The sequence below is a fragment of the Ochotona princeps genome, chromosome 29, assembly GCF_030435755.1.
Source record: "Ochotona princeps isolate mOchPri1 chromosome 29, mOchPri1.hap1, whole genome shotgun sequence".
In the NCBI taxonomy this organism is placed as follows: domain Eukaryota; kingdom Metazoa; phylum Chordata; class Mammalia; order Lagomorpha; family Ochotonidae; genus Ochotona; species Ochotona princeps.
In genome coordinates this window covers 18197038-18218858 of record NC_080860.1, presented here as the reverse complement: position 1 = coordinate 18218858, position 21821 = coordinate 18197038, and the positions used below count along the sequence as shown (strand labels likewise).

At 52.1% G+C, this 21821-nt stretch overlaps 1 protein-coding gene across 1 annotated transcript; it reads left to right on the top strand.

The window, feature by feature from the left end:
- Position 1: 1 nt before the first annotated feature.
- Positions 2-9575, top strand: SNRPD3 (small nuclear ribonucleoprotein D3 polypeptide). Its single transcript, XM_012928956.2, has 4 exons — positions 2-311; positions 1964-2108; positions 8448-8640; positions 9360-9575. Exons 2-4 carry the CDS (start codon positions 1983-1985, stop codon positions 9419-9421), a joined length of 381 nt encoding a protein of 126 aa, XP_012784410.1. The 5' UTR covers positions 2-311; positions 1964-1982; the 3' UTR covers positions 9422-9575.
- Positions 9576-21821: the final 12246 nt, after the last annotated feature.

Below are 21821 nucleotides of genomic sequence, written 5' to 3'. Positions count from 1 at the left end.
TCCCCGCTCCGAGGACGCCCACCTCGTCGCCTAGCCGCCCGCCCCGCTCGGCCGGTGTTTCCGGCCGGACCTTTGAGCCCCCGTCCTCGGCCACGGAACCGTTATCACTGGGTGGCCGTTTCCCAGTCGGCGGAGTGAAAAAGGAAGCGGAGACGAAGGCGAGGAGGGGGCGGTCCTGGCGCGCGCGGCATTTTGGGAACGCGCGGCCTTGTGGGAGTTCGGGGCCCGCCATTTGTGCGTCCCACGCCTTCCTGGTGCCGCGCGGTTGTGCTGGCCGCGTCCTGAAGTGAAGGAAGCAAGGGCACGAGGTGGTGAGCAGGGGCCGGGCGAGGGGCGGCGAGGGGCGGCGGTGAGCAGGGGCCGGGCGAGGGGCGGCGAGGCGCTGGTGCAGGGCTGGGGCAGGCAGTGTGCGGGGACCCCAGACCAGCACCCCTCTGGGCGCCCCTGAGCCTCGGCGCTCGTCCGGGGCTGCTGCCCCGGGGCTCTCTCACCGATCGAGCCTATCCAGTCTCTGATCGCACCCATACTGGACGTGTCCGAGGCCTTTGGGTTTAGAGCCGCGCCATCCACCAGCCACCTGCGGGGCGTGGCCATTGTGATGGAGGAGCTAGGTTTCTCATTTTCATTGAAAATGAGAACAGTGACCAGCAGAAGTATGTCATTTTTTTTTTCCCCTCTTAAGATTGATTGGTTTATTTGAAAGGTAGAGGAGAGACAGATCTTCCATGCGTTGGTTCACTCCCCGGTGGCCACAATGGCAAGGGCTAGACCAGTTTGAAATGGAGAAAGCCAGGAGCTTCCCCTGGGTCTCCCACGTGGGTGCAGAGGCTCACGGACTTGGTGCTGTCCTCTGCTGCTTTCCCAGGTACATTAGCCGGGAACTGCATTGAAACTGGAGCAGCCAGGACTTGAATTGGTGCCTCTAGGGGCTGCCAGTGTCGCAGGCAGCAGCTTAACTGGATACACCACAACAGCAGCCCACTGTCATGGTTTTCAAAAGGCAGCCAGCCACACTTAGGAGCTGGCACGTATGTTGCTGGACACGACATTCCAGGCCCCTTCTCTCACATTGCACAATACACACAGGACTGGTCAGTGGTTGTTTTGATGGAGATGAGGGAGCCAGCGTTGCTGTGCAGCAGGTTAACCCTGGCGTACCATCCTAGAGTGCCCGTTTCAGTCCTGGCTAAGCTCCATGCCACCCCCTGCTGCATCTCCTGGAAGGCAGCAGAAAGTGACAGTGTTTGGGCCCCTGCCACCCACGTGGGAGGCCCAGGCTCTGGCTTTGCAGCCCTCTGGGGAGTGGATCAGCAGGTGGAAGAGATCTCTGTTTCTTCCTCTCTGCCACCGCACCTTCCCCACCCCACCCCCCAAAAAATGAAGGGACATGGTAGCAGATAAGGAGTAGGGATCCAGGTGGGAATTTTTTTTTTCTTTTTAAGATCTATTTATTTTTATTTGAAAAATAGTTTTTACAAAAAGAGATACAAAAGATCTTCCATCCTCTGGTTCACTTCCCAAATGACCACAATGACCAAAACTGAATCAATCCAGAGCCAGGAGCTTCTTCCAGGTCTCCCACGTGGGTGCAGGGTCCCAATGCATTGGGCCGTCCTCGACTGCTTTCCCAGGCCACAGGCAGGGAGCTGGATGGGAAGTGGAGTAGCCGGGACACAAACCATTGCCCAAATGGGATCTTGGTGCCGTGACGCATAGGGTTAGCATGCTGTACCACTGTATATTTTTTTTTCCTTTCCCTTAACTTTCCTTCTGCCCAGCACACTACTCTTCCCCTCCACCTGTGTGTTGGAAAGGTTCCTGCAGGCCAGGAGCTGAGCTGCTCTTCCGTGGAGAAAACAGCACTTTGCTGGGTGGGGTCCAGTCTCTGGGGCAGGTGAACACACACATACCCGTGCTGCCTCTGGCTCTGCAGGGTAGCTCACTGTGGCTTTTCTCACCACAGGACCCTTCCCGCTGCCAGGATGTCTATTGGTGTGCCGATTAAGGTCCTGCACGAGGCCGAGGGCCACATCGTGACCTGTGAGACTAACACCGGGGAAGTGTACCGCGGGAAGCTCATCGAAGCCGAGGACAATATGAACTGCCAGGTAGCCTGCTGTGCGTGCAACCGGCTGACATGATTTCCATGTGTTTAGCAGCTGTTCTCCGGGGCGCCTTGCATGTTTCAGGCACTGCCCCAGGCTCCGGGGTCTCACAGACACAAATTAGACGAATGAAGGGGTTGGGGGGTGTTGCAGAAAAACCACTGAAGGTTTGGAATATCGTGGGTCTTTTGTCTTCTCCTTCCCCACAATGTGGCCAGTTCACTGCCATTCGTGTTGTCCCCCGCTCTCTCCCGGGCTCCCACATGCTTGGCAGTTGATAGAATCATCCCCTCACACGCCGTGCCCATCCCCTCACACACCGTGCCCATGGGCTCCCTTCCTAGGAGGAGGAGGAGGAGTCCTGTTTGGTCATCGTAGCCCCCCAGCGAGGTCACTGGTCAGCGATCAAGTCAAGCACCCCCAAAGCAAGGGGGAGGGAGATTCTGGGACTCAGCTGCTGGCTGGCGTTCTGCTAATAAACAGCCAGGCTGCTTTCTCAAGGTGTTGTTCAGGCCGTTGTCAGCAGCTTGTCTTTGCAAAGTATGCCAGCCTACTTTCCCCCTTGCCCCCCAAAGTTTAATTATTGGAAGGGCAAGAGGGAGTGAGGTCTTTCATCTGCTGTTTCTTATTTTATTTTTTTTTTTTAAGATTTATTTATTTTATTACAAAGTCAGATATACAGAGAGGAGGAGAGACAGAGAAGAAGATCTTCCGTCTGATGATTCACTCCCCAAGTGAGCCGCAATGGCCGGTGCTGCGCCGATCCGAAGCCGGGAACCAGGAACCTCTTCCAGGTCTCCCACGCGGGTGCAGGGTCCCAAGGCCTTGGGCCGTCCTCGACTGCTTTCCCAGGCCGCGCTGCACCCACAGCGCTAGTAGTTCTTCACACCGCTGGTTAAGAGCCTGAGCTTTGTTCTTGGTTCCTGGTCCAACCCTTTTTTTTTTTTTTTAATACCTAAAGGTTTGTTTGTTTTTATTGATAAGGCATTAAAAATATTGATAAGGCTGATTTATAGAAAGAGAGAAAATTCTTCCTCCCACATCACTTCCCAGGTGTCCATAATGGCCAGAACTGTGCTGATTTGAAGCCGGAAGCCAGAAGCTTCTTCCAGGTCTCCCTTGTGGGTACAGGGTCCCAAGACTTTGGACCATCCTTTGCTACTTTCCCAGACCACAGGCAGGGAGCTGGATGGACCACAGGCAGGGAGCTGGATGGGAAGCAGAGCTGCTGGGATTCAAACCAGTGCCCATATGGGATCCTGATACATGCAATGCCAGAATTAGCCACTAGGCCATCACGCCTGTCCCATAAATTATAAATCATGGACAGCAAATAAATTGAGCACTTGCCTTTTGGATTCAGGGAGGTGTGAGTTTGAACCCTGGTTACGTGACCTTTCGTGTGATAATCACGTGAATTTCCTCTGTAAGACTGCAGTGATGTTGTAGGTGCCCCGAGAAGGCAGTGCTGAAAAGCACAGCGGCTGACAGAATACAGACAGAATACAGAGAGAACAGGGGTGGGCTGGAGGATTTGCAGGGTGTTGGGACGGCGCTGTTTGATGGTAGTGCAAGGAGGGTTACTCCTGAAGCCACACTGTGGCTCTGGGTGTGTCTTAGAGGAGCCCGGCCTAGCCCTTGTGTGTCTCCTGGCTCCCTGGGACGAATGTGGCCTCAGGACGCTTTGGGGGCTTCCAGACTCTGCCACTTCTCTGTTGAGATCTCTGAGCAGCACTGGACTAAAGCAACTCGAAATTTTTCCAGCAGGTTCTGTGCTCACTATAGCTCACTGCCCTGTGTACCCTAAAGTGTTCTTGATACAGCGTCTCTGAGGGTTTCCCAGAGAACACCAGAAGTATGAGGGCTGAGGTGCATCAGCCCGGTCAGGTGTCCTGGCTGCGATTCTTTGTACCCATTTCCCTCCAGCTTTGTACACTGGTCATCTTCCCATCGGGTTACTTGGCCTGGGTTCCTGGTGTGCTGCTGGTGGTGCAGAGACGAGTGCTGTGGTGTGGGCTTTGTGTGTATTCTGCAGCAGGAGGCCCTGGCAGGTGGCCAGCTTCCTTCTCAAGGGCCTGCCCAGGGGTACCCAGGGCCTACGTGACGTGCTGCTCTCCTAGATCCAGTCCTCTGACCTGGGTGGCCTCATCAGATTGCAGACATTTGAATTCGATGAATAGACTGCAGAAGTTGGGGATAGTAAGTGATTGTTTTTATTTCAAACGTAAAATGATATGCTTATTTATTTGAAGGACATGGTGACACAGAGATCTTCCATTGACTGGGGCAGGCCCAACCCAGAAACATGGAGCTCTATATGAGTCTCCCATGTAGGTGACAGTGGCCTGAGCACTCGGCCATCATCCTGTGCTTTTCCAGGTGGATAAGAAGGCAGCTGGATGGGAAGTGGAGCAGCTGGGACTTGAACTGGCACTCTGATGGGGGATGCCAGCCTGGCAGGTGACAGCTTAGATTGTGGTGCTGCGGGGCCCCAGTGAGTGATGCTTTGTTGTGTGTGTGTGTGTGTGTGTGTTCACCTGAGTAATGTGGCTGAGCAATTTGCTGGGCTTCAGGGCTTCAGACCTCCTCTCTGTAATGGGCGGTGCTTGACCAGCCACCCTCTGGGGCTCTTAGAGACACAGCCAGTGTGGTGCGAAGCACATAGACCTGGCGCTGTGGCACAGTAGGTTCAACTACCACCACTTGTGTGTGCCACGCTGAGGTCCAGACGCTCAGTGTCTGATCCAGCTCCTTATTGTGTGCCTGAGAATGCAGCCAGTGATGGCCCAGTTGCGGGGGACACCAACATGGAATTCTAGGTTCCTGGCTTTGACCAGGTCTTGCCTTCGCTGTGTACATTTGCAAAGTAAGCCAGAAGATTGAAGATCACTCTGTTACTCCCACCATTACTCTGTTTTTTAAATAGACAAACTTTTAAAACGCGAGAAAGGAAAAGAAAGAGCAGAACAGGGAAAAGAACAATAGCCTACACATACCACACAACAGGGAGGTTTCTGTTTGGAGTCACATGTACTCTCCACGGGCCTGAAGCATCTTGTCCTTAAATGTCAAAACTAAGAAGCCGGGCCAGCGTGGAAGCCTAGCAGCTAAAATCCTTGCCTGCATGTCCCGGGATCCCATATGGGCGCCGGTTCTAATCCCAATAGCCCCGCTTCCCATCCAGCTCCCTGCTTGTGGCCTGGGAAAGCGGTCGAGGACGGCCCAAAGCCTTGGGACCCTGCATGTGCATGAGAGACCCAGAAACTCCTGGCTCCTGGCTTCAGATTGGCTCAGCTCCTGTTGCAGCCACTTGGGGAGTGAACCAGCAGACAGAAGATCTTTCTGTCTCTCATCTCTGTAAATCTGCCTTTCAATAAAAACTTATAGGGCTTTTAAAAAGAAAGAAAACTAGGGATTCTTACAAATCAGGTGTCTAAGAAAGACTATTTGAGAGCTAGTACCATCTGTGGTGCCATAGGCATGGTGGTGAGTCCAGCACTCCACTTCTTACCCAGCTCCCTGCTAGTGCTCCTGAGAAGGTAGTGGAAGGTGGTACCTGCTACCCACATGGGAGACCTGGTGGAGTTCTGGCTGCTGGGTTATGGCTTCTCCCAGCCATTGCAGCCATTGTTTCTCGTCAAGTATTTAGTAAAATATTAGAATCGTAAAAGGAGATTTAAAGTGAGGAGTAATGAGCACCTAGGTTTTATTTTTATTTTATAGACATTTTTAGTGGCCTTGAGGCAAAAGTTTTCAGGCTGTAGATTTTATTGGGAATATACTGTGAAAGGTTCCGGAAGTTCCTCCACGGGTCCCCAGAAGCCTGAACGTGCCCTGACCTCTGTGGCCACTGTTTAAGTGCTTGGACATCTCATAGTTTTTTTTTTTTTTTAATTCATTTATGTTTATTGGAAAGTCAGATATACAGAGAGGAGGAGAGGTAGAGAGGAAGGTCTTCTGTCTGCTAATTTGCTCTCCAAGTGGCTGCAAGAGCTGCCATTGAGCCGATCAGGAACCAGGAGCTTCTTCCAGGTCTCCCACGCGGGTGCAGGGTCCCAAGGCTTTGGGCCGCCCTCGACTTCTTTCCCAGGCCACAAGCAGGGAGCTGGATGGGGAGTGGAGCAGCCAGGACATGAACCGGGGACCGTATGAGATCCCAATGTGTGCAAGGCCAGGATTTAGCAACTAGCCTATCACTCTGGGCTGGTTAAAATTTTTTCTTTTTCTCATTTTATCACTCATAAAAATGAGTGATAAAAAATTAAAACAATAGCCATGTGTTGTTTAGTTGGAGCATGAAGCACAATGGCTGTCAGTCTCACTATACAGAATGACGTAATTCTTAGAGGTTTTAGTGGGAGAAAGTGGTGGTGTTACCAGGACCTGCGGAAGCTGGAACAGTGCTTTCATGGCATCAGTGTGCCTACCTCGTCACCTGTAGGGTTGTTTGGCTCTTTCCATGGCTGTGGCATCGCTGCCTCTACCACCGAGGGAGGAAGAAACTGGAGTGACAGGATTTGTGTATGACTCTCTAATGCCAAGAAAGTTTTTGAACTTTCTGAATGTAGTGTGGTTGGAATTCTCTCAATAGCCCAGCTCTCTAGCTTGAAAGAAAACTGGCTCTTTAAATTTTTACTTACGGTTGCCCCTCCCCTACTTCTCCTCCCCCGCAGAGATTGGTTGTGTTAAAATGGGTGGGGAGGTTCTGCCAGGAAAGGGGTGAGGTGTGGTTTAGTGGGGGAGCAGCTGTGAGCCAAGTGCAGCCCTCCCTGCACCTCTGCCATGATAGACAGTGAGGCCATCCATGAGCTTGTGGCTTTAACTGGCTTACTGAGAATCCCAGTGTAGTGGGCGCATGGGGGCCAGTGCTGCTGGGCTCAGACCCCAGCCGTGTCACAGGGGCAGTATGGCACAGGCAGAACAAAAGAATAAGTAAGAACTTAGGCCTGTGGGGGCAGACCTGCCTCTAGTAGGGATACCTGCCTCACCCTCAGCTGAGAGCTCTCCAGGCCGCCTGGAGGCATGAGGCCCACAGCAAGCTGCAGCGCAGAAGTTATACGCTGGTGGAGGAGGCACCCGGAAGCCGCACAGCTCCAAGCCCGGCCCCCTGGCAGGCCCACTGGGAGGGTCGTGGTTGCTCACCCAGGCTCAAGGATCCAGCCAGGCTAGCTCGGGACCTTCCGGGCCATTCTTGCTGCCCCCCCGGAGGGGGCGAGAAGGCAAAGTCTAAAGTCAGGTGTCCCACCGTGGGGAAGCTGGGCATTCCAGGTGAAATGAGGGCTCTGCCCAGGACTGCTCAACACCTCTCTCCCTCCTCCAGTAGAATTTTGTGATGTAGAGTGAGTTACCATGCAGAACCACCTGGGATAGTGGAGTTCCCTGGAAACTGTTCGCTTCATGATGCTGTGTGGTCAGGAGAGAACTGTGGCTCAGGACAGTCTGGACATGTCCCAGGGCCGCACAGAGTCCTGGGGTCTGCTCTTGGGAAGGCCCGATTGGAGCCTGCTTGTTCTCTGCTTGAGCAGTCTAACCGGTGGCAAGGCTAGGATGACAAGGGCTGGAGCCGTGTTTGGAGATTGTGCAGCTGGGCTGCAGGGCCTGCGGCAGAAGGATTATGGAGATGTGAGGCCCCTCCATGGCATCTCATGGTCATTTCTATCCAGAAGACTCATCAAATAAGCTACCTTTTCTGGTAAATGTGCCTGTTGAGGTTGGTACTGGCAGATTTGTGCCAGCTCTCTGAGCCAGGCCGGGGTCCTGGCCGCTCTCATCTGTCGGCTTCTCAGTCCATCTCGCAGTCTGCCCATGTGGCCTTATTCACCTTTCCTGGGTGCAGCTTTACCCCTGCCAACCCTCTGCACAAATACGCCTGGTACCCTCAGCCCCAGCCACATGATTCTGCTACTCGTTGCTTCACACCCCCCTGGTATTCCAGACCTCTTGGGCAGGCAGTGCCACCCCTACTTCTTAATGCCTAGTCACTCAACTTCTAAGGCGTGCACTCTGGGAGGTCAGCAGCATGCACGGCCCACATGTGCGGCCTTCAGGGTTCCTCTGTGGTCTGAGCACCAAAGCAGAGGCGATGGGGAGGATACAGGTTGCACAGGTGGTCACCTTCTCACCTTCCCGCCCCCCAGGCCAGCTGGTCCCAGTCTCTAGGGATTCGGAGGACTGCTGGTGTGAGGAGACCCATGCGATTCCCAGCTTGTGCACACAAAGCGCCAACCACTGTGTGAATGTCACACCCTGCCTGGCTTCTGCCTTTCTGGGCTTGCCCCGGTGTGCGCCCATCCTCTTCTGGCGCAGATGACCCTGACTGATGGCCTGGTGATTCCTTTCCAGATGTCCAACATCACAGTCACCTACAGAGACGGCCGCGTGGCGCAGCTGGAGCAGGTGTACATCCGTGGCAGTAAGATCCGCTTTCTGATTTTGCCCGACATGCTGAAAAATGCACCCATGTTGAAGAGCATGAAAAACAAGAACCAAGGCTCAGGGGCCGGCCGAGGGAAAGCTGCCATTCTCAAGGCCCAGGGTAGGTGTTCCCTTGTGCTGGTGTCCAAATCAGGCTCGCCTCATGGGGTTAAAAGAAGGCACAGGGGATCCTGACCTCGGCCATCTCCACACCCACTGCCCTGGGAGGTCCCACAGACCTGCTGTTTGGTTTTACCTCATCAGTCAGGGCTTCTTCCACCTCCAAATGAATTTTAAATAACAAGTTCTCCTAAAATGAACTTCTGGAAGACTTCCCCTTTGCAGAGTGTGTTTTCAGGACAGCTAGTGGCAGTCTGCCCTAGCCCTGTGGCTGTGCACGCAGTAACACTGGGCATTGAATAGGCCCAGACCTGCTGCTGACTTGTGCCTGGGCGGCCTGGTCCCTCCTAGAAACAGCAGGTTGCAGTGAGCTACAGCCTCACTGTAGCCTCTGGATGAGAAGGATTTTTTTCTGGCTTGTGCTGTCATGAAATATTTCTTAACTGGCGAAATGCTCAAAAGAACAGTAAGACACCCCCCCCCCACCCGAATTCAGCGGATGTGAATTCAGAATTCACAAAGGGAATTAGGCGTGTCTGTATTAAGGCGTATTCTGTTAGCTCAGTCCTGGGAGTATGCCTTCCTTAGAGTCCTGAGGCCGCCTTTGCCCTCTGCCTGGTGTCCCAGCCTCTGGCACCAAAAGGTACAGGTCCCCTTCCAGCACCCATGTCCCAGGGCTTAGACTGCTCCGGCCTCACCCCTTCTCCTCCTCCCTTTCAGTGGCCGCAAGAGGAAGAGGCCGTGGCATGGGCCGTGGAAACATCTTCCAGAAGCGAAGATAACTCCCTGCTGAACAGAACTTTGCCCTTTGTTTTCGTCCAGGTCATCTGGGTTCAGGGGTGGGTGCTCGAGTGTGTGTGTTCTGGGTTTCCTTTCTGCATCTTTCTCTTTAGATCAGGGGAAGTTTGAAACTAAATAAATCCGGTTGTTTGGTTTTTTTCTGTGTGTGGTTTTTTTTTTTGAAAAGGACTGTGCGTTCATTTGGAGTTTGCTTTGGCAGCCAGTTCAACATCGGCACCCTGGGAGCTGTTCTGGGGCGATGCCAGGCCCCTTGCCAATGGGTGTTTTAGCTACCCCTCCTGTACAGCCACTGATTACAACCAGAAGAGTTCACCTGAGGAAAAACTTCACAAAGAAACCCACAGGCTGGGCCCAGTGTGGTAGCCTGGTGGCTGGAGTCCTTGCCTTGCACGTGCTGGGATCCCAATTGGGTACCAGTTCATGTCCCGGCTGCTCCACTTCCCATGCAGCGCCCTACTTGTGGCCTGGGAAAGCAGTCAAGGACGGCCCAAAGCCTTGGGACCCTGCACCTGCGTGGGAGACCCAGAAGCTCCTGGCTCCTGGCTTCGGATTGGCACAGCTCTGGCTGTTGTAGCCACTTGGGGAGTGAATCAGCAGATGGAAGATCTTCCTCTCTGTGTATCTGCCTTTTCAATAGAAATAAACAATCTTTCAAAAAGAGTAAGAAACCCACAGGCTGGGTCTGGCATGGCACTTTGGTTTTGTTAAGATTTATTCATTTTTATCGGAAAATCAAACAGAGAGGAGAGACAGAGAAAGATCTTCTGTCTGTTGTTTCACTCCCTAAGTGGCCGCAACAGCCAGAGCTGCGCCAGTCAGGAGCCTGGAGCCTCTTCCGGGTCTCCCACACAGGCATAGGGTTTCAAGACTTTGGGCCGTCCTCGACTGCTTTCCCAGGCCACAAGCAGGGAGCTGGGTGGGAAATGGGGCTGGGATTAGAACCAGAGTCCTTATGGGATCCCGGCACATGCAAGGTAAGGACTTGAGCCGCTAGGCTATCTCTGGGCCCTTGATTTTCTTTCTTTTTGCAGAGATGCCTTTTGTTTTCATCCAGGTCATCCGGGTTCGGGGCAGGTGCTCGAGTGTGTGTTCTGGGTTTCCTTTCTGCATCTTTCTCTTTAGATCAGGGGAAGTTTGAAACTGATCTCGAACATCATAGGACATCCTGGCCTGTGAAGTAGAGTGATCTTTAGACCAGACATCCCAAAACAGTGGTGCGGCGTGTAGAGTAGTCACATTAGGAAGTGATTGGGGGCTCCTCTGTTCGCTGTGAGTTAGGGCACAGATCCTCATGAAAGCCACAAACCAGAGTAATAGCTGGGGTCGATAGCTGGCCCCTCGCTCCAGCTTCCTGCTGTCACAGGCCCTGGGAGCTAGCTGTGATGGCTCAAGCAGATGTGGGAGATGTGGATAGAGTGAGTTCCCAGCTCCCTGAGAGACAGTCCTTTAGGGCCTTGACTGGCTCCCAAGTACAAAGGAGAAGTGTGCACACCGAGTCCCCCAGGCAGTGGGGTTTTTCAGGGAGCAGCTGGCTCCCCACCAGCAAGCTTAAAGGACTGCTTTCCCTCTCTCCTACTGGGGACTTTGGAAGTCAGTTACACAGGGAGAGAGACGGGAGCTAGATCCTCCATCAGCTGGCTCACTACCCAAATGGCCACAGTAACCTGGGCTTGGTCAGCTGAAGCCAGGAACCAAGAACTCCCCTGGGATCTCATGTGGATAGCAGGGTCCCAAGCACTTGAGGCAGCTGGAACTCTAGTCAGAGCTGGCTTGGCACTGACACTTTACATTTCATAATATTAATTTGCACCCTTGGGCTGAATGGCTGACTTAATGGAATTCAGCCCAGATCCTGGAGAGCCAGTCTAAGTCCCAGCTTTGCCGCTTCTGATCCAGCTTCCTGCTAATGCCTCCAGGGGGACAGGGGGTGATGGTCCGAACACCTGGACAGCTGGCCTCAGCTTGATTCAGCCCTGCTGTCCTGCACATTTGGGGAGTGAAGATCTGTGTCTCTCCCTCATCCCACTCCAAGTAAAGGCAGCAGCTTTGGAAAATTACAGAAGAGGAAGCGGTGTTGTGATGCAGCAGGGTAACACAACTTTTTGGCGTTAATTTTAAAGACTGAGCCAAAGAACTCCCATCCATTGGTTCACCCCCCCAGAGGGCCACAATAAGGAGGGATGGGCAAGGGAGCCCAGAATCCAGTCCAGGCAGAAAGTAAAAGGCAGGACTTGAATTCAGGTACTCTGAGGAGGGATGTGAGCTTAACTACCAGGCCACCTGCTCAAGTCAGGATTTAACACAGACAAATTCTGCCTCCTACCACCACTTCCCTCCTAGGCATTGGTTGGTTTTATTATTATTATTATTATTTTAAACTTTAATGTCTTTTTGTGTGTGTGTGTGATAATCTTACATAGTTGATTAGGGTACAGAGGGTCAAGGGCAAAAGGAAAGTGCTAAGACCGTTGTTTCTACCCTAATATCATCACTTTTTCCCCCGTGCATCTAGGGTCAGGGGAGAAACAAAGGGAGAAGCCCCACCCAGCCTCCCACCCATCCCAGGTCCCCGATGTGAGGCACGTTCCGAGGGTCCTGCTCAAGCGGTTTTTGATATTTCAACAGTTCTGAAATAATGTCAGTCTCGCCATTCCAAGCACAATGAAATCTATTCAGAATCCACTGGCTGACGTAGTCTCTTCATGGTTGGGGTTCTGAGATCAGCAGTTCAGTTGGAGGGATCTCCAAAGAAACTTCGTCTGAGGTGATCCCAGACCTTATTCTTGTGTGTGCTTGCCAGTACAGGGTCTGGCACGGTCCGTCGCCCCAATCAGCTTACGCATACGCTGGTCGCTGCAGTTGCTGGGTCAGTTCTGTTTCCAGCCCTGTCTTCCCATGTGAAGCAATAGGTGTCGCAGTCCAGCCCAATCCTATCCACTTCATACTCACGCAAAAACCAGTGGGAGCTGCTGCCTAGCTGGGGCAACTCCCCATAACCCCCACCAGGCCTGCCCCCTACCCTGGTTCCCATGTTTGCCAGTATGTACCGCAGACTTGTCCAGTCTGTCCCACATCCCATTCAGCTCTCGTACATGTCAATGGGCATTGAAGCCTAGTTCAACCCAACCAGCCCTACTATCCAGCCCACACACATACTGGCGGGTATCTTTCTATCTAGCCACCCCTTCCCCTGTCCTAGTTTTCATGCTCTCTAGTGGGAGTGGTAACCCAAGAGGGAGGTGCCCACTATTTCCCTACTAGGCCATTCCCACTCCATGATTTTGTGCTCTCCAGGTGGTTCTGGAGTTTAACTTGATGGATTTATCCCCCAGTGCCAACCTGTGCCAGCTGATACTGCAGCAAAGCCCAATCAACCCTCACCTCTAATTTTTGCTTGCACCAGTCTGAACAGTCAGCCCAGCCTGGCTTTTCCCTGATCTAGCTCACATGAGGCCCACAGGTGTTGTAGCCCTGCCTGGTCTGGTCTGCCCCCATCTCAATTCACGCTCTCCAGTGGGAGTGGTTGTCCAGCAGGGGAGCCCACAATCCCCCTGCTGGCTTTGCCCCCTCCCTCCCTGGTTCTCACGTGTGCTGTTTGGGCACTGCGGCCATATCAGGTACGGCTCACCTCACCTTGGCATTCCATAATGTGTACTGGTTTGTGTCATGACCAAACCTGGCCCCACCCACACTCTTCTGGTGCTTGGATTCACCAAGATTTATTTATTTTATTGGAAAGACAGATTTACAGAGAGAAAGATCTTCTGTTCACTGGTTTACTCCCCAAGTGGCTGCAACGACTGGGTCTCCCAGGCCACAAGCAAGGAGCTGGATGGGAAGTGGAGCAGTCAGGATACAAACTAGAAACCATATGGGATCCTGGGCGTGCAAGGCAAGGATTTAGTCACTGGGCTATCACTCCGGGCCCTGGTTTTTTTCATTTGGAAGGAAGGGCTTAAGAGTCAGGTGCCACCTCGCCAAGGTTCTAGTCTCTTGTTGGGAACTTTATAAGCAATCTTGCAACGGGAATGCTAGATCAAATTCTGACTGCTCTGCTTACAATCCAGTTCCCTACTAATTTCTCCTAAGAGGCAGTAAAATATGGTCCAAGTACTTGGGCCCCTGCCACCTGTGTGGGAGGCCAGGATAGAGTTCCTGGTTCCTGGCCATTGTGGCCATCTGGGCAGCAAACTAGCAGATGGAAGGTCTTACCCTATCTCTCTTGCTCTGCTTTTCAAGAAAGGAAATTTTTGGGCCAAGTGCAGTAGCCTAGAGGCTGAAGTCTTCGCTTTGCATTCACCGAGATCCCATATGGGCTCCGTTTCTAATCCTGGTGGCCCCACTTCCCATCCAGCTCCCTGCTTGTGGCCTGGAAAAGGAGTTAAGGATGGCCCAAGACCTTGGGACCCTGCACTCGCATGGGAGACCTGGAAGAGGCTCCTGGCTCCTGGCTTCAGATTGGTGCAGCTCTGGCTGTTGCGGCCGCTTGGGGAGTGAATCAACTAATGGAAGATCTTTCTCTCCTCCTCTCTGTATATCTGACTTTTCAATAAAAATAAAATAAATCTTTTGAAAAAAAAAGAGGAAATCTTGGAGGTGGGCGAAGGAGATGAGTCCCTTTCGCTTCCCCCCTGCAGCTGCGTGGCACTCCTTGCTGTTTCATTATCTTGAACTCTTCCACCCACCATGCATGCACCTCCCATCTCTGGTTGTCATTCTGGTTCTGCCGCAGTCATTGGGTCTTCAAGTCACCGCTGACCCACCTAGTAGACCAGATTACTGTGGGGCTCTCTTCCCCAGAAGCCATAATCCTCCTACATTTTTTTTGGCTTAGTTTTCTTACTTGTCACTAGGTCAAGCCCAGACTCATCTAAAGACCAACACATCATCTGTGTTGTCAGCTATTCTTAACCAGCTCCCATCCGGACTGGCCTTGCCCCTTCTCGGCCACCGTCAGCAGCTCTCCCTGCACCTTTCCTCTGTAGACGCTCCTGTTCCTTTCTTGGAAAGGACCTGCTTGAGAGAGAGGAGGCATGCGGAATGGGGATGCATTTTTCTTTCTTTTTTTTTTTTAAAGATTTATTTATTTTTCTAGGAAAGTCAGATATACGGAGAGGAGGAGAGACAGGGAGGAATATCTTCCGTCCAATAATTCACTCCCCAAGTGAGCGCAACGGCCAATGCTGCACCAGTCCGAAGCAAGGAGCCAGCAACTTCCTTTGGGTCTCCCACATGGGCGCAGGGTCCCAAGGCTTTGGGCCATCCTCAGCTGCTTTCCCAGGCCACGAGCCGGATGGGAAGTGGAGCCGCCAGGATTAGAACCGGTGCCCATGTGGGATCCTGGTGCATTCAAGGCGAGGACTTTAGCCGCTAGACCACCGCACTGGGCCCTCTTGTGTGAGTGTGTATGGTTTAAGGTTTATATATTTTTATTGAAAAGTCAGATATACAGAGTTAGGAGAATCGCTTCTCGGCCTTTTGGCTAAGATCAAATGCAGAGAAGAGGAGAGACAGAGATCTTCCATCCAATGGTTCACTCTCCAAGTGAGCACCATGACCAGAGCTAAGCCAATCCAAAGCCAAGAGCCAGGAACTTCCTCAGGTCTCCCACACGGGTGCAGGATCCCAAGGCTTTTTGCTGTCCTTGACTGCTTTCCCAGACCACAAGCAGGGAGCTGGATGGGAAGCGGGGCTGTCGGGATTAGAATTGGTGCCCATCCGAGGACTACATCCCTACTGCCAAGGAGACCACCGGGAAATGGAGTGCCTTCGGAGACCAAGAACTCTGAGGTCAACCACCCCCATTTGGATCTACCACATGGGATGGAAGAAGCCCAAATCCTGCCTTGCAGATTCCAAGGTCATCAGAACAACAACCAGGATCCCTGAGCGGTCCGCAGAAACAGAACAGTAAACTTCCTTTGGGACTAGGGAGAGGAGCTTTCTCTGGTCCTTGCCTGCTTCCAACTTTGGGTCCCCACCCCCCTCTCGTAATAACCATCAGGAGCGCTCCAGAAACCCCTCAAAACAAACAAACAAACAAACAAAACTAGAATAGATAGAGAACAACAAGGAAAGCTTAGAAACAGACAGGAAACGGTCAGCGGGGATGCACTTATACCTCACTGGGTGGGACACAAAGATAAGTTACTCCTAACTGGGGTATGGAAGATTTCTCTGCACACCCCTCCTAAACATGCTCACCTAAACTGTTGACATATGTCCTGTTAGAGTTATAGAGTTAGACCACCCGAAAAATAGCCAGGTTCAGCGAAATCATGCTTCAATGCTATAAACTGCTAAAGACTAAAATTAAAATAGGCATGAGACAGCTGAATAGCAATCTAAGCCATTTTAAGGTGTATAGAACACGGTTGAACATAAACCAAAATGAAAATGTCTATGAAGAAGTCACAGGTTGTGGTTGAGAACCTGCATTTTGCTATTAACATATTAATACCATGTCAATTAATGCCATAATGTTGTAATTGGTTGTAAATATTATGTTGGGGCTTTTAATTGATTGGGATGATACTCTGCCGGCTCTACCTTCAGACCAGAGATGGTCTCACCAAGAAACCATTGAACTTACCAGGACAATAAGATGCTGGACTTTATGCTTGGTAAATACCTCTAATGAAAGAATGTCAACTGAATTTGAACTATGGAAATGCAACAAGGTGGAGCAATCCACCGTGGGGGGAGGGTTTTGGGAGGGATGGGGAGAATCCCAGTGCATAAAAAAATGTATCACATAATGCAATGTAATTAGTTTAAAAAAAAAAAGGAAATGCAATAAAAATATGTTAAAAAAAAAAAAAAATTGGTGCCCATATGGGATCCCAGTGCGAGCAGGGAGAGGACTTTTGCTGCTAGGCTGCTGCACTGGGCTCAGGATGCATTTTTCTGGCCTTCATGTCTGAGTGTTTTCTCATACTTGAGTCAAACTTGGCAGTTCAGTTTCTTTCAGAATTTTGGGAGGCATGTCACTGTGTCAGCTAGCATTGCCAAAGTCAGAGGATGTCTGTAGTCCAACACTTGATCTTAGCCAAAAGGCCGAGAAGTGATTCTATCTGCAGTCTTAAGCCTTGGCCTGGGACTGTTACCAGCATTCTGAAATCTTACTACAGTATAGATTTTTTTTTTTTACAGGATTCATGTATCTGTTTGAAATCTAAGATTGCAGAGAGAAGGTGAGATAGAGTGTTTTTTTTTTTTTTTTTTTAAGATTCATTTTTATTACAAAGTCAGATATACAGAGAGGAGGATAGACAGAGAGGAAGATCTTCCGTCCGATGATTCACTCCCCAAATGAGCCGCAACGGGCCGGTGCGCGTGATCCGATGCTGGGAACCAGGAACCTCTTCCGGGTCTCCCACGCGGGTGCAGAGTCCCAAAGCCTTGGGCTGTCCTCTCCTGCTTTCCCAGGCCACAAGCAGGGAGCTGGATGGGAAATGGAGCTGCCGGGATTAGAACCGGCGCCCATATGGGATCCCGGGGCTTTCAAGGCGAGGACTTTAGCCGCTAGCCCACGCTGCCGGGCCCAAGATAGAGTTTTTTTTTTTTAATTCATTTATTTTTTAATGGAAAGGCAGGTCAGATTTACAGAAAGATTTTCCATCCACTGGTTCACTCCCCAAGTGGCTACAACAGCTGAACTGAACCAATCTGAAGCCAGGAGCTCCTGCAGGGTCTCCCCTGTGAGTGCAGAGTCCCATGGCTCTGGGCCATCCGATACTGCTTTCTCAGTCCACAAACAGGGAGCTGGATGGGAAGTGGAGCAGTTGGGTCATGAGCCAGCTGCCCATATGGGATTCTGGCACTTGCAAGGTGAGGATTTAGTCATTGCGTGATTGCGCCTGGCCTGGGACAGATCTTTAATCCTGTGGCTCACTCCCCCATTTGGCTCGGCCAGGACTGGAAACCAGGAGCCTAGAACTTAATCTAGGTTTTCTAGGTGAGTGGCAGGGACTCAGGCACTTTGGCCAACTTCTGCCGCTTTCCCAGGCATGTTAATAGAGAGCTGGATCAGAGGTGGAAGAGCCAAGACTTGAACATGGGATGTTGTAAGCTTAGACCTTACCACTGTAACGTTAGCCAACCCTGTGTGAGACTTGAAGTCTGTCACTGTGTGTTGTGCTGGGCACCCGTGGAGCTCTTTCACAGTGAACTCTTCATGCTGCCTAACCAGGAACCTTTGCTGCTAATGATTTCCATCTTTTGGTTATCTCTGGAGTTCCTATTAGCCAGATACTGGACTTGGGACCTGTGTGTTTCTTATCTTTTCCTCCCTCCCCTATCATTTTCTTATCTTGATTCTCTTGCACCAAGTGGATTCTCGGATGCTACTTTGATTCCATGATCTCAAAGTCTTCTCTCTAGGATTTTAAGTCCTCTCTATTGTACCTGTTACCTCCTGCATGTTTTTCTGCTCTTTGATTTGTCAATGAGTCTTTCCTGTTACAGATTTGCTTTGGTACCTGGCAGTCATTGGTAGTCTGCCTATATTTTAACAGCAGGCTGAGGCTGGCGCCATGACCTGGTAGGTTAAGCTTCTGCCTGTGGCACCAGCATCCCATATGAGCTAATTTAAGTCCCAGCTGTTCCACTTTCCTCCTTTCTTTTTTTTTTTTCTTTTAATTTAGATTTGCTTATTGAGAAGTCAGATATACAGAGAGGAGAAACAGAAAGATCTTCCATTTGCTAGTTTGTTCCCTAAGTGGTCGCAATGGCCAGTGCTAAGCTGATCTGAAACCAGGAGCTTCTTCCGCATCTCCCACACAGGTGCAGGGGCCCGAGTCCTTGGGCCACTCTCTACTGCTTTCCCAGGCCATAGGCAGGGAGCTGGATGGGAAATGGAGCAGCCGAGACATGAACAGGTACCCATATAGGATCCCAGTGCACGCCAGGCGAGGACTTTAGCTGCTAGGCCTCCAGCTGCTCTGCTTTCAAGCCCGCTCCCTACTAATGTGCCTGGGAAAGCAGCAGAGGAAGGCCCAAGTCCTTGTGCCCCTGTAACCACCTGGAAACCCAACAAGAAGCTCCTGGCCCCTGGCTTTGGGTCAGGCCAGCTTTGACCACTGCAGCCATTTGGGGAGTGAATCAAAGGACAGAAGATCTTCCTCTCTGTCTCTCCTCCTCTCTGTGTATCCAACTTTCCAATAAAAATTTAAAAATAAAAACACAATGGATTTAAAATTTTATTCTGCAACTGGCCACAGTAGGGATGATAGCCCACACTGAGTGCCGTGCCTCTCACATGCCCCAAAAAGCACAAAATACATAAAACAGTGATTTTGAAGACACTGAACATTAGCCGTTGGAGGAAGGTGGTCCTTGAAAAGTGAGAAATGCCTTTAAAGCAACTTGTACAGTTGCCTCAGTTGAAGGCCTTATGAGAATTTCCAGGCCAAGACACAAGGCAAGGGGACTAACAGGGACCCTGGAGGCCAGCCAGGGTTGAGGGATCAGTTAAGAGGTCAAGGACAGAGTCTTGGAGTAGGAAGCAGGGTAAAGGGGCCAGGAGGGAATTCAACATTCAGCAGAATCGGGAGGAGCTCACAATGTGAAGGAACCAACAGGCTTGGGGCAAGGACCACAGCAAAAAAGGGGATAGAGCGGTGGCTCGGCCTCTCCCGGGCTGGGAATGGTGCCCGTTGCTGCAGGCCAGACAAAAGCTCCATTCACGGGGTAGCCGGGTGCAGTGCGGTCGGAGCCTCCCCAGATTGTGCTTGAATCAGAAACCGAGGTGACAGACCCAGCTGCGGAGGCCTTATGATACCTTAGCGTTCCCAGGGGAAAAGGGACATTCTGGTGTCCCTTGGGGCTCATCAGGGCCAGAGCATGACCTGGCGCCTTCTGTTGTCTTCTGCTGGGAGGAAGCAACGAGGCAAGATGAGGCGATTTCTGCAGGCTGTGTTCCAGGAGTAGGCAACGGATGTCAGGTTCCCAGCCCTGGGGGAATGTGGAGCAGGGCTAGTGGCTTAGTGAGCACCCGTGCGTCTGGGGCGTGCAAGCATAAGGAAAAAAAATCCGTCTGCTTGTATGTGACAGGTGTGCTAACAATCAAAGTGTTGGCAATCTCTAGGAATTCACCAATTTACGGGAAGGGCAGACTCCCAGCACTGCTCCTCCCTCCCTTCCTCCCCAACATCAAAGTGACATGAATATGTTAAGCAAACAGATGTGACTAGTGAAGGTGCCTAGGAAGGCCTGGCTTCCCAGATGAAGAACCATCAACTCTGCACAGAGCTCAGCTTCCAGCTCTCCCTGCCGAAAGAACAAGACTTATACAACCATCAGGCCAATTAAATGCATTTCTAGGAAAGTAATAATATCCAGTTCCTGTAAGTGAAATTCACGGAGAGGCCTGGGAGGAGGCACCCATGATGCCCTGGCCTCCCTCTGCCCCTCTCGTCACAGCTGACACTTTCCAAGCTAAGGGAGGCTTGGAGGAGGGGGAGCTTCGTGTAACCAGATCTCTAGCTAAGGACCATATTCTCCGCCTGCTTCTTCCTGCCCCTGGAACTCTGGCCCCACTGAGCTGCAGAGGCACGCTGTGCTGTTACATTCCCCAGAGCTCCCATGTTGGAAACTGTCCCCAGTGTAATGGTGTTGGGAGGTGGGACATTTAAGAGACAGTTAGCTCCATGGATGAATGTCACTGCCATTGCGAAGATGAATTTGTTACAGAAGGGAGAGTTGAGACATGCCTTATGCCCTCTCGTATGCTCCTTCCCAAGCATGTGACGCCCTCTGCCTTGACCATGACCCGTGAGGCAGCAAGGAGGCCCTCACCAGATTGCAGGCGTCCTCCGATCTGTGACCAAGAGCCAAATAAACGCCTACTGTTTATGCATAAACCATACAACACGCAAGTCTCCACTTCCTGTAGCTCAGCGTCCCAGCTCACCCAAAAGTGCCACGTCGCCTGGGGTCGTGAGGGCCCCCAGGACGGGGCCGGCCGTGAGAACACACCTGCAGGCCCCCTTGGCCAGGGTGGGGTGACCCTTCCCCATTTTTCAGAGACTCAGCTCCCAGCTTGGTGGGGTGCATCACACGGGCCTGCGTCACACAGGCAGAGAGACACATCTGACCATCTGCGGCCACCTGGGTTCTCGCCTGCAGCACCCAACTTGGGTACCCGTCAGCGTTGCCACCGTCCTGGTAAGGAGCTAATCTCTCTGCCTGGTGATATTGAAAGGTTTACTGGCGGGTGGTGACAGCAGAGGGGAGGGCGCAGGAGAAGGCTTGACATGTCTCCAACAAAGGATTTGGCAAGGGAGGGTCATCCCTCTAACACGTGTTTATCAGCCCAAGGCTGGCTTTCCCTTCCTCCCGCTTCCTCTTTTCTATAGGCCATATGTCCACTCTATACTCTGCTTTGCCTCTGTCCATGCACTGGCATCCCCTTTTGCATGGAGTGAGGAAAGGGCCCAGGGAAAACACCCTCACCCCATGGAACACCAAGGCGAATTATGGACAGCAAGCCCTATTTCACAAAGGCACAAAAGGAGGGACCCGGGAGATGGGAAAAGCCGAGTCAGGTACCTCCATAAGTCTGGAACTCTGGGCTGGTCCGAGTGTGATTTGTTCCCTTCCCACAGCCTCCACCACCTGGCTCAGGGAGGTAGATAAGTGGGGCCTATGTGGAAACAGGATCCTAGCCCCATACCATCCTGCCCCTCACCCCTCTCGGCTGCCTCCTGTCCCAAGGCCTGTCTGGGGGTGTACCACTCACAGTCCCCTGTGAGACTTGGAATCCATAGGCCCAGGGGACCCCCACCTTCTGTATGGCCGTGGGGCCTCTCCATCCAACATGAGGGCTCCATTCTAACACTAGGACCTGACTCTCCAGTGGGCATTTTCAATCTCTGCCCTACTGGTTTCTGAGTCAAGCTCCATTCCAGCTCCCCACAAAGGGCTGTGAGGATGACCGTGGTGCTGGGCTGCACCCCCAAGTGTCTCACTGCTGGCTATGCCCACCCATAACCTGCCGCTGCGTGCTCTTGGAGGGGGTCCTCCCCACTGGGGGCTTGAGGGGGAATGCGTCTGACACTGGTGCAATTCCTAACCTTGCACACCCACCTGCTGGTCAGGTACCTGGGGAGAAGGGGCAGGGCTGGATCCTGGGGCCAGTGAATAGCCCCTTGTCTCCATTGAAGTTTGCTGTGGCTTTGCTCGTGTTAAGCCGGTAGCCGGTGGACAGGAGCTGGGAGGCTGGGCGACACGGGACAGCTGTCTACAGCCTTGTCACCAGTGCCCCTGCCAGGGTTGGTGGCTGGAAGGGGGTGGAAACTTGCTCCATACTGAGCTCCCCCTACATCCCCAGGGCTCCTAAGCTCCTTCCTTCCCAGGAGCCTGATTCTGCCTCCCCTCTCC

Coding starts and splice junctions, on each gene's coding strand:
- SNRPD3 (XM_012928956.2), top strand. CDS start 1,983: ATGTCTATTGGTGTGCCGATTAAGGTCCTGCACGAGGCCGAGGGCCAC. Junction 2,109..8,447: donor AGGACAATATGAACTGCCAG/GTAGCCTGCTGT, acceptor ATTCCTTTCCAG/ATGTCCAACATCACAGTCAC. Junction 8,641..9,359: donor TGCCATTCTCAAGGCCCAGG/GTAGGTGTTCCC, acceptor CCTCCCTTTCAG/TGGCCGCAAGAGGAAGAGGC.